The 12,781-nt window shown below is 43.4% G+C and overlaps 1 protein-coding gene across 14 annotated transcripts in view; it reads left to right on the forward strand.

Annotated features, from left to right (window-relative positions):
- The first annotated feature begins 462 nt into the window (after positions 1-462).
- SMOC1 (SPARC related modular calcium binding 1) overlaps positions 463-12,781 on the forward strand; it is a 150,438-nt gene continuing 138,119 nt past the window's right edge. For all 14 annotated transcript variants that reach the window (XM_028851625.2, XM_028851626.2, XM_028851627.2 and 11 more), the window contains exon 1: positions 463-832. In XM_028851625.2, the coding sequence (XP_028707458.2) occupies positions 734-832 (99 nt within the window). In that variant the 5' untranslated portion in view covers positions 463-733. The remainder of the gene's footprint in view (positions 833-12,781) is intronic.

Below are 12,781 nucleotides of genomic sequence, written 5' to 3' on the forward strand. Positions count from 1 at the left end.
TCCCAGTTGTTCTTCCCAAATGCAGCAGGGAGGCAGATCTCTTGGCGCCTTTGTGTCACAGCATTCTCATCTGATAAATGGGGCTAGGAGTATTTTCCCTGCCTACTTCACCGGGCTGTTGGGACAGTCATGAACTTGAGCTAAGAAATATACATGCTCAAGGCATTATTATTAGCCAGATGAACATTCTGGTGGGTGTCGGCTCCTGGGGCTCTCTCAGGCTTCCTCTGGCAGAAGTGCCACGAGAAAGTTACTCTTTATCCCAGTCTCTCCCGGGGCCCACTCCGGCAGAGCTCCTCAGCTGGGGGTTGACCACTAGCGGCTCCTCTTGCCCCTCTCCCATTGGCTTTCACCTGCCAGAGGGTCGGCTGCAACAGGCCTCTTGGCCCGTCAATCAGGCCCGCCGTGCTCCGCCCCGCCCCTCCCGGGGGTTTATAACGGGAATTCCCATGGCCCGGGCTTAGGCGTCCAATCTGCCGCTGCCTGGGCCCCGCCGAGCGGAGCTAGCGACGCGCGCAGAGCACACGCTCGCGCTCCAGCTCCCCTCCGGCGCGGTTAATGACTGTGTCCTCTGCCCGCAGCCTCTGCGAGTCCCCGCCGCAGGACCGCTGCCGGCTTCCCGCCGCCGCGAGGGCCCCGAGCGAAGGAAGGAAGGAAGGAAGCCAGACGCGCTGTGCGCCCCGCGGAGCCCGCGAACCCCGCTCGCTGCCGGCTCCCCAGCCTGGCTGGCACCATGCTGCCCGCGCGCTGCGCCCGCCTGCTCACGCCCCACTTGCTGCTGGTGCTGGTGCAGCTGTCCCCGGCTCGCGGCCACCGCACCACAGGCCCCAGGGTAAGTGCGCCCCCAGCTTTGCGCCCACCTGCGGAGGGAGGCGAGGTCGCTTCGCCACTCATCCCTGGGGGCAGGCGGGGGAAGAGAGATGTCAGAGACCTGTTGTCCTCTGTCTACTACCAGGTCCCCTGCGGGCTTCGTTGGTGAAGTTGCTGAAATTTTTTTTTTTCTCCCATTGGAGCCACCACCCCTCCCTTTCTTGCAGCACCATCCCTCCCCTGCCCCCGAACTGTCACTGGTGGATTTTCTTTCCCAATCTCTTCTCCCCTGCATTTTGCTCAAGACCCTCAGAGGTGCCTCCTGCGTCGGAGAGAAGCTCGCTCTCCGCTCATGTAGGGCTTCCTTGTGGTCCCACGCTGCGCCAGGTCCAGCGCGCTGGCGTTGTTGGCAGGCGGCGGGGGTTGAGGGGGGCGGGTGGGTGCAGCTCTGCCTGGAGAGTTTTAGGTTACCCGCGAGCCACACAAGGACCTTGTGTTGTTGTTTTAAAAAGCGATCACTGCTCGTAAAACCCACAGCAGATAATTTTAATGTCCCCTCCTGCCGGGCAGGCACTGGAAGAGGGTCAGAGGTGGGGTACTGTAGAGAGGTGGGAGGGGAGAGTTGCGCAATGTTCAGGGGTCTCTTCCCCTGGGTTCAGTGCTGGGAGGTTGAATTACTTGTTGAACCTTGGTCTGATTGGAGTTTCTGAACGGCATGAAACCTGCCAATTCTGTGCACAGGACAGATTGTCCAGGGCATTGTAAAATCTCCTGGAACCGACAGCATTGTGTTCATTTCTGGTCTAGATTATCCCCCCAACACTCCCTACCAATTGGTCTAATAAAGAATTTCACTGCCTTAAAACATGTACTATTAAACCACCTAGTGGTTCTTTCGACTAAACTTAATCCAGGCAATCTTTGGCCAAGCATCAGTTTATGTCAGGGCAATTGCTTCTTAACTGGCAGCCTAAGAGTCCATGTGAAAATAGCTAGGATCTTTGCGAAAACAAGGTTGGCTCAACCAACTCGTGGTTCCTTTCCTGAACATCCTTGGGCCTAGCCTTTTACCACCTGTTCAGATTGCAGGTTGTTTATTCATAGCTTTTGCTATATGAGAATCATCTTTATAGCTGTCGTGTGGAGGAAAAGTCTTGTAATGCTTGACAAGTCTTAAAGACTGCCCAGATGCTGGGTTGATTACATCCAAGCCCAGCTATCACTGTGAGATCAGATTTGCAGCCACTTAGGAAAGAAAAGTGTTTGTCCCCGTGTTGGGCCAGCCCTTGCTTTTATGACCAGATGTGCAACAGCAGCAGTTAAAGTGTGGCAGATTAGATCCAGGGCGTGTCATAAATCCTCGACAGCAGGCATTCCCAAAGCTGGGGCAAGTAAGGGCTCCGGGAGTGACTTTTATGGATGCAGATGAGGATGCCTTTTAAATGAAGCTGCTTGGTTTGATATTAGGACTCAGAGCTCTTAAACTCTGAGGTCAGGCGAGCCATGCGTTCCCTCCAATAATTAGGAACAGTCAAGACAGAGATGCAGACCAGAGCACCCCGACTGAAATCTGGATGGCCGCCCACAGGAGGGTCGAAAGGAGAGAGGCCCTGAGACAAATGGTGGGGGGCTCATTTGTTTGCTGCTGGGCTTGTCTAGAGTCTCAAGCCATATGGCTCTCCTTCCTGGCCTCCTGGAATCAGAGGAAGCAACCTTTAGGGGAAAGCTAGGGACTTGAGGGGAAATCAGGCACCATGGTTAGGTTCCTTCCAGCTCCTCTAGTTTATTAATCTGATAGAAGTGATGGAACGTAAGCAGGAATTGTAAATAGGCTGGTGTATGTCCAAGCTGCTTCTCTCTCTCTCTCTCCCCCTCTTTCTTTTTTTCCCTCTTTCTCTCTCTCACTCAAATACACGCACAAACATACACACACATGCGCACACGCATCTTGGTGTGTTTAGAAAGTACCAAGGAGAAGGTGCTGTCTCGAGCATGTGGTTACCTAGTTGTGTTTATAGATAACAAGAGCTACCACTTATGAACATCTGGGCTGGACACTTTACATGATCTCTTATTCCAACGAGAACAAGTGGGTGGGTCTTTTAAAAGCCATTTTGAAGATGATAAAGTGAGACTCAGGGTGGCCAATCGACTTGCCTGAGCTTCCAGTTTATATGGATTGAAAGATTGTGTGCTTTTCCCACCGCCATGCAGCTGTAGCGAGTGTTCATCTGAGTGCTGCCATCTCTGTTAAAGAAAGAGATGGCTTGATGAGAAATACAGAACCTGGATACATCAGGGGAGTTTGCAGAGAAATTATTAACATTTTTTTTTTTTTGGTATCTGTATCACTTAAGGGAAATGACCGAATTTCAACCTATCCCCAAAGACTCCAGTTCTTTTCTATGGCTTATTGGTGGCCTCAAAAGTGTAGCTCTGGTTGTTGAGAGCGGCGTCATCCGAGGAGCAGAAACATCTGGCTTGTTGCATTATTCCCTGTGGGCGCTCCTAAGTCTCTTCTGTTAATCTTTTGAGTGACAGAGGCTTAAGGATTGGCATCTTTTCCAGCTGGCTTTCTAGGAAACCAAGAGCATGCCCTTTCAGTTTAACTTTATCTGGCTCACTAATTGAGCTCCCCCGAGGCCTAGACCCCAGTCCTTGCCCCCTTATTTGCTTCCTGCCTTCCTTCATAAAATTCCTGACATTTGTTTGACTCTGGAAACCAGCGGCTATCAAGTATCAGATTGGAGGCTATTATGTAGGAAGCACCTGATTTTGGAGTGTCTCAACTCTGAGTGGCCGCTTGGCTACCTGGGACGTTGGTCAGGATTCTTTTAATTACTGAGGAGGCAGAGCTGTTTCTTTAATCCTGCACAATTTGCTGAAAATGTTTCAGGGGATGATGGGATGGGGGAGGGGCTCTCCCTGGCTGATGGCGTCTGGCTGATGGTCAAGCCAACTGCCTGTCTTTGTTAAATTCTGTGTCTGCCTTGAAGATGGAAAGCTGGGTGAAGGCAGGAACTGTTTCTGTGTTGTCCAGGGATTTATCTCTGGAGCTCAGCAAGGGCCAGACGTCTGTCAAGATTTACTTCGTTGGTGTTGGTGGAATGAACAAATAAATGCAGATAATGTGTGTTAAAGAGTGATCACAGATTCTACTTTGTCTGGAGGCAGGAACTAGATTTAAGAAGTGTGAGAAATAGGAGATGATGCGAAGATCAAGAGGTCTGAGTCAGAAATGGAGTTTTATTTTTTAAATTTGACAGATAGCATTGTATTGTATGTATCATGCACAACATGATGTTTTGAAGTGTATATACATTGTGAAATAGTCAAATCTAGCTAATTAATGATGGTATTACCTCACATAATTATCATTTTTGTGGCGAGAGCACTTAACATCCACTCTTTGCATTTTTCAAGGATACAATAACCTGTCACTAACTATAGTCACTTTGCTACACAATAGATCTCTTGGATTTATTACTCCTCTCTAACTATAGTTATGTACCCTTTGACCAACCTCCCTCCTTCCCCTCTCCCCTCTTCATTCCCCAGCCTCTGGTAACCACTGTTCTATTTTCTGCTTCTGTGAGACCAATTTTTTTAGATTCCACGTATGAGTGAGATGACGTGGTATCTGTCCTTCGGTGGTGGTTTACTTTACTTAATGTCCTCCAGGTTTATCCATGTTGTTGCAAATGATAGGACTTCATTCTTTTATACGGCTGAAGAGTATTCCTTGTGTATATATACCATATTTTCTCTATCCATTCATCCACTGATGGACAGTTAGGTTGATTTCATATCTTGGCTATTGTGAACAATGTTGCAATAAACGTGGGAGAACAGGTATTTCTTCAACATACTGATTTCATTTCCTTTGGATAAATGTCCAGCAGTGAGATTGCTGGGTCATGTGCTCGTTCTGTTTTTAATTTTTTAAGTAATGTTTTTACTGTTTCTCATAATGGCTAATTTACATTCCCACCAACAGTGTGTAAGGACCCCCTTTTCTCCATATCCTTGCCAGCACTTGTTGTTTTTTGTATTTTTGATAATAGCCATTCTAACTGGAGTGAGGTGGTATCTCATTGTGGTTTAACTGCATTTCCCTGATGATTAGTGATGTTGAGCATTTTTAAATATACCTATTGGCCATTTCTATGTCTTCTTTTGAGAAATGCCTATTCAGATCTTTTGCCCATTTTTTCATTGCATTGTTTTTTGTTTTTTTGCTATTGAGTGATTTCAGTTCTCTGTGTACTTTGCATATTAACTCCTTATCAGATATATAGTTTGTGAATATGTTCTCCCATTCTCTAGGTTATCTCTTTAGTTGGTTAACTGTTTTCCTTCCTGTGCAGAAGCTTTTTCGTCTGGTATAATTTCATTTGTCTATTTTTGCTTTCGTTGCTTGTGCTTTTGAGGTCCCCAAACCAATGTCATGGAGCTTTCCCCGTATGTTTTCTTTTAATAGTGTCACAGTTTTGGATCTTACATTTAAGTCTTTAATTCATTTGAGTTGATTTTTGTATATAGTGAGAGATGAGGGTCTAATTTCATTCTTCTGCATGTGGATATCCAGTTTTCCTAACACCATTTATTGAAGATTTTCCTTTCCCCATTGTGTGTTCTTGGTACCTTTGTTGAAATCAGTTGGCTGTAATTGTGTGGATTTATTTTTGGGCTCTGTATTCTGTTCCATTGGTCTACATGTCTGTTTTTATGCCAGTACCATGCTGTCTTGGTTCTATAGCTTTGTAGTTTATTTTGAAGTCATATAGTGTGATGCCTCCAGCTTTGTTCTTGTTACTTTTTACTTTGCTTTGGCTATTCAGGGTCTTTTGTGGTTCTACAAAATTTTAGGGTTTTTTTTTTCTATTTCTATGAAGAACATCTTAGTATTTTTATAGGGATTGCACTGAATCTGTAGATTGCTTTGGGAAGTATAGACATTTTCACAACATTTGCTATTCCAGTTCATGAACGTGATGTCCCTTTCCATTCATTTGTGTATTCTTCAACCTGAAACTGATTTCTTAAATGTTTTAGGTATTTGTTATTGCTTTTCTCACCTCTTGGTCACTTGATTCATTCTTCAAAACCCAGATCCAACATTACTCTCTAGGAACTTTTCTACAGAGCATTCTTTTTGCTTAGGAATGATTACTCTCTCCTTTGAACAACTTCTGTATCTGGTCCACTTGCATTCTAACTTGTATTAATCCTCTTGCAGTAAGCATCTTAGTATCAGGCCAGCATCTTCCTCTTCTTAGCACTAAGTGACCCCTTTAGCAATTCATGCATGATCTGTTTTGGTAAATGGACAAATCTGCAAGCCCCTTGAGGGCAGAATAGAGACCTCATTCATCAGGGTGCTTGTCACATTGTAAAGCATTCTGTAAATATATATTGAAATGAAGTGGACTGCATAATGATGTCCAACCTGGACCCTGCTGTTGTTTAAACCTGAAATTGGTTATTTACAAACTGGCTTTTCCATTTTTGGGTTTTTGTTCTTTGTTTAAAAATAAGTGTGCTTGGTAGTTACAGGAAGGTGGGGGATGAGAGACTGAATATGCAAATTTGAATAGGGAAACTGGCTTTTTTTTTTGTATCTTGCATTTGCCAAGAGTGAAACAGCTTCTAAACTGTTTCCTTCCATTTGACTAGCCCACCCCAGCATCTGGTCCAGGGTAGGTCCTTGTGTCTGCTTAGATGCTTTTCCTATTATCTGTGCCCCTGACAAGAATCTTTCTTTTCCATATGGGGGGATTTAGCTGAAGTGCTACTCAAGTGTTAGGCCAAGGACCAGATTTAAACATTTTGGTGGAGCTGACATGTGAAATTTATAGAAACAAAATTGAGGAGGACAGGAAGAGGAAACAATCATTTTAGAATCTCTAGGAAATGCAATCAAAATAGAAAAGAATTGATATGATCTAATTATCTTCTGAAGTTGAGTATTCACATTTCTATGGCCCAGCAATTCCACTTCGGCTATATGTGCCCAGGAGAAACTCATGTCCTGTGCAAGTATGTTTACAAAGTCACATACCTGGAAAGAGCCCAGATGCTCATCAGTGGGAGGGCAGATGAGTAAACTGTGATGAATTCACAGTGTAAAATTATACTCAGCCAAAACAAGTGAGCAACAGTGACATGCAAAAATATGGATAAGTCTTGGCAATATGATATTAAGTGAAAGAAAATTACCAAAAGATACAGCATGACATTTAAAAAATAAACTTATAAATAAGTAAAATTAAAAAAAATTTTTTTAGGAATACGTGCAGCTACAAGAAAATGCTATGAAAAGCAAAGTAAAGTAATGATGGATACAGATTCAGGGTGAAGTTAGGGTGAGGCAGGGGGATAGAATGGGTAAAACCATATGGTTGGTGTGGGTTGGTGTTGATACTCTACCTTTTTGGGGAGAGGGAGGATGGGCCTAAAGGCATTTGTCCATTATTCAAGATCTAATAGCTGATAAAAAAGTGAGCCCTGCATAAACCAATGTTGAGTGTGTCATGAGCCAAAGATTATAATTAATTCAATTCTTTGCATGTGAGATCAAACAAACAAAAATTCCCAGAGTAACGGACTCCTTTCTTGCCACCTTCTGCTTCCTTCTCCCCCTTTCAAGATGTGCATGTGTCTCTATCTAAAATAACCCCACTGGGGAGTGATTTTGGCTTCTAGACCCCGAGCAGACCCAGGCCCTGGCATAAACGTCTGCATCAGGTGGCTTAAGGGCTCATTTGTAAAGCTAAGCTGGCAGTGGGCAATCTTCCCTTTTCCTTGCTTAGGGTGATTCACCCTGCAGCGTGGAAGGGTTCATGAGCTGATGCTTGGGTTAGAAACTTTATTTGCCAGTGGAGCCAGTGGGGCCTGTGGGTGGAGGTAGTGTCTGGGTTAGGGGAAGGCCTGTTTCTAGTTTGATGCCTGTCTTCATGCCAACCTCCCCTCACCACCTTTTTCAGGAGCTGGGGGTGGGATGCATGATCCTGCTTAGCAGGTACAGGGTACCCTTTCTCTCTGGGCCACATAGAGATTTATTGTTTAGGCCGCCAAGTTCTGGTATTGCTGCTAGTGGTGGAGGATGTCAGTGTGGAGGGCCCCCTCCTTCCATGTTTGGGGAGGACAAAGGTTGAGTTGCAGATGAGAAATCAATTGGAGCTGCTTGTGAGGCCACCAAACAGGGTTAGATTTGTACAGTACGTGCTCTGCGTGAGCCATGAGTCACCGAGAGGTCCAGAGATTGGATTGCCATGGATCACTTCCAACTGTCCCCATGAAGACCCCAAAGCAACATAGGTGACTATAGGGTTTTCTTTTGCATCCAACATCATTCAGAATTCAGTTGCTAGATCACAAAATAATCTTACCTTTGGCCACATCTAAGCTCGTTAGGTATGGAGCTCTGCATCCTTCCTGGACATCACCTTGGTTGATTTCAGCATCCTTTTTTTGAGTCAGAATGGGGCAGCCTTTCTAAGACAGGGAAGGCAGCTCTTATCTCAGCAGAGCCTTTCCCACCACCAGAGAGCACTGGGACTGAGCAAAGTTCCATGAGGTCAGGCGTAATGTGTTTTGAAACCTGACAAATTATCTAGAGATCTGAACAACTATGCCTCGCCTCCTTAAAAACTATTTTACACTACAGTGTTCGTTGGATTCTATAAGATAAGGACTGAAAGCCTTTTTTTTTAAAAAAAAGTATTGACAGTGGAGAAAAATTGGACCTACTTCCCAGAGTGGCTTATTTTTAGAACTAGATATGCATTCTAAGGCAGTGCTGGGAGTTTTAAATAATTTTTATGGATGTTCATTATGCATTTATTCTTGAAACTTCTGCTAAGCCCCTGGGGAGAGGACACATTGTAGGTAACAAATAAAAGAATGAGATAGGGAGTGTTATAAAAGAACATGCGTTACTCCTTCACTTCCTCCTTCCAAAGTGCCAGTGACCTGCTTAAAAACGATGATGCCAGTGACTTCCCTTCATCCATAGAACTTTCCACAAGGATGGACATGGTTTATAACTGCACTGTCCAATATTAGCCACATGTGGCTATTGAACATTTGAAACGTGGTTAGTACACTGAGGACCTGAATTTTAAATTAAATTAAATTAATGTAAATATGAATGTTAATAGCCACCTGTGGTTGGTGGCTATCATATTGGACAGTGCTGGACTCTGACCAGCGTGTCCAACCTTACCTCCTGCTGGATACCCCTATGTGCCCTAGACCTCAGCAGGGCTGAACCACTGTACTTCCTGATCTCTCCTTCCTTCCCCATTTCTGTCTGTCAGAATCCTGCCCATCATTCAAAAGGTTCAGATGCTACCTCCATGCAGTCCTTCTAGATTGGTCCCAGGATGAATTCTCTCAGTTTCCTTTAAGCAAAGAATCATTTGCTTACCCCTATGATGGCATGTGTCACCATCTTCCCTGTATCCCAGCCAACCAGGAGCAGCCTCAGCATAGGCTCAGAGGCAGACAGACTCAAGTGTGAGTCTGGCTCTGCTGTTGGGCATCTGGGCTAGTACTTTGGCCTCTTCGGTCCTCTGTTCCCTGATTTGTCCATTGGAGGTCACAGCACCTCTTTTCTAGGGTGGTGGGGAAAATGGATGATGTGCCTTGTATTAGCTTCCTATTGCTGCTATGACAAATGAACACAAACTTAGTGGCTTAAACAACACAAATTTCTAGAGATCAGAAGTCTGACACGGCTCTTAATGGGCTAAAAAAATCAGCAGGACTGAGTTCCTTTCTGGAGCTGTAGGAGAGACTCTGTTTTCTTGCCTTTTCCAGCCTCTGGAATCTGCCTGCATTCCTTGGTTTGTGGTCCCTTTCACCTTCAAAGTTAGCAATGGTTGGCCAAATCTTTCCTTATGCTGCCAGGGTCTCTCTGGTTCTGAATTTTCTGTGTCCCTCTTTGCCATTTAAGGACTCTTGTGATTACACTGAGCCCACCCAGATAATTCAGAGTAATCTCCTTATTTTAAGTTTAGCTGATTAGAACAAACCTCCTTGCCCTGTAACATAGCATTATTAGGATTAGCACATGGACATCTTTGTGGGGGGCATTATCCTGCCTACCACGTTTATTAAGGGCCTGGTACAGTGCCTGGCTCATAGAAAGTGCTTTACAGTTGAGGCCATCATTATGACCAGCATCTGTCAGTTTCTTTCCTTTAGGGTAGGAGCCTCTTAATGATGAAGTCGCTTAATTTTCTTTATAGACTCCATCCTGCCCGAAAGCAGGTGCTTAATAAATGTTTATTGAATAATAGAATTTTCAATACAGGTAGATGATTTCTTTCCTTGTAAAGCTATATTGGATAGTAAAAAGAAATAATATGCAAAAAAGGGAACAGATGATCCCTTTTAGGTAAAAAAGTCAGTTTATATATTAAAAAATTATGTAGATTATTTGTCATGCTGTTAGTGGTGGTGATCATGGGGATGTTCAATTTCCAAGAGATGCATTTTGGTGACTATTAACACAATTTTGTTTACAATGAGCATTTTTTAATTCTAGAGCAAAATAATAAAGATTAAAACATGCATGATTGAAAAATGCCCCCTAAACCTATCTCAGTCCAGCCTGATTCCTGAGTCACCCTGGGATTCAATCTACATCTGACACAATTGGCCTGTATTCATGTTGGGCTAATTTTTAGGGCTAGTAACTGTTAGTACCAGGACTGCTCATTTTCAACATGCTTTGAGCTCAGGCTGCTTTAAAGGAGAGTTTTCAATTAACCTCAGCAGGACATAACTGTAAAAAATATATTTATTGCTACTGGTGGGAATATAAATTAGTATAACTTTGTAGAATTACAGTTGAAGTTGTACACACCCTTTGACCTTGTAATTCTGCTCTGGTACATACCCTGGAGAAACTCTAATGTATATGGAGAGATACGTTCAAGACTGTTCATAGCAGCATTTTCTGGTGGTAGGAAAACATTGGAAATTAGCTAAATGACCACCAACAGAAGAATAGAAAAATAAATTAAAGTATATGCAAATAATGGACTCTTACACAACACTGGAAACGACTAATCTAAAGCTATACAATTATTGAAGATTAATTTCACCAATGTTGCATGAAAAGGCAAATTGCAGAATAATACCTAATGCTATTATTTACATAAAGGTTGAAAGCATGCAAAAGCTATATTGTTTAGATGTAAAAAATGTAAGATAAAATTAAGGGCAGTGATGAATGCTGTGTGGAGCTCAGGTTAATGGTTAAGTAGGGCAAACTGGAATATGTCATGAGGGGACACATTGAAGGCTTGGATTGAATGGTAATATTGTCTGTCTTAAAATTGGGTGGTGAATACATAGATTCTTAAATTCCTTTTTGATATATTAAGTAATACATTATACATTTTTCATAAGATATTAAAATGCATTTAGATAGATCACAAACAGTGTTTAAGAACAAATATTAAAAGTGATGCTTCTGGAAGGGGTTCTCAGCTGTATGAAGCTGAGCATGCCTTTCCTTTCCTCTGAAGGACGGCTCAGGGGTGTTTAACCAAAGTTGCAATTCCTCTTCCCTCCCTACTCCCCGGACTGCATCTGCTGGCCTCTCCCTCCTACCCTCCTGAGGGCCAGGAGGGGCTGCTGCTCCCTTCTCCTGGCCTGTGCTTGCCAGCGTTAGTGCTCCTCTCTGCCCTCCCCAGGCCTCTGCTTGCCTGTCGTCCTTGCCCTCCCTGGATGATCATGAATGAGGTTCTTCTTCATCCTTTCCAATTTAGTCGTTGTCGGTTTAAGATTTCCAAAGTTGGAAAGTAAAAATACAGAATGTCCAGGTAAGTTGGAATTTCAGATAAACAACAGATTATGTTTTAGTGTAAGTATGACCCACATAAAAATTATTCATTGTTTATCTGAAATTGAAATTCAATGGAGTATCTTGTATTGTATCTGCCAATCCTAAATTAGTTCCTTTCTTTTGTAAATTACCTGCCCAGGGCTTCTGCTAATTTAAAAAATAGGGATGGTAGGTTTTTTTTTTTTTTAATACTAAAGGTATTAATCTGTTTTTCTCTCAAGTCTGGCAAATGCCTTTCTCAGTATGTTATATGAAAGCACGAGGGTTTCAATCCACTGAACTTTTACATGTTTATGTGGCTAATCTGTTGTTATGGTTTCTGTCTTTGGTGTCAGGCTGAGAAAGGCCTTCTACTAAGATTGTAGAAATTAGGGTGAATAAATTTCTAAAGACTCGGGTTGCACAAGCAGCAACAAATGCATGACACACAGGCCACCGATTAATGTTTGCTGTGAGTTTCTGTAGTATGTTCTGAATGGAACTTCTTAATGTAATCCTTTGGAGAGCATACTTGTTCCATGCTTCAGAAATTCCAGTAACATTTGGAAAGAAGATATGCCAAATGGAAGATTCTGTGAAGGTAACTGGGGAAATTTATGTAAAATGTGTTGGTAAGCAAGCTGTATTGGAAATGACACTAGAACTTTGGCAAAGGACTTAGACTCTCCTTCATCTTTGGGTCCTATCTAGTCATTATATTTTTTTTGTTGTTGTGAAAACTTCCAAAAACACACAAAAGGAGAGAATAGTATAATGGATTGCCATGGATCCCTTACCCACATTCGACCATGAACCACTCATGGCCAATCTTGTTCCTTCTACCAGTCTCCCTATTGTCCTGCTCAGATTATTTTAAAGCAAACGTCTCCCTATTCTCCTGCTCAGATTATTTTGAAGCAAATCTGACATTGTGTCATATCATCTGTACATTTTCTTTTCTTTTCTTTTTTTTTTGTTGAGACAGAGTCTCGCTTTGTTGCCCAGACTGGAGTACAGTGGCCAGATCTCAGCTCACTGCAAGCTCCGCCTCCTGGGTTCACGCCATTCTCCTGCCTCAGCCTCCCGAGTAGCTGGGACTACAGACGCCCGCCACCTCGCCCAGCTAGGTTT

This window comes from Macaca mulatta, chromosome 7, assembly GCF_049350105.2.
Source record: "Macaca mulatta isolate MMU2019108-1 chromosome 7, T2T-MMU8v2.0, whole genome shotgun sequence".
Lineage (NCBI taxonomy): Eukaryota > Metazoa > Chordata > Mammalia > Primates > Cercopithecidae > Macaca > Macaca mulatta.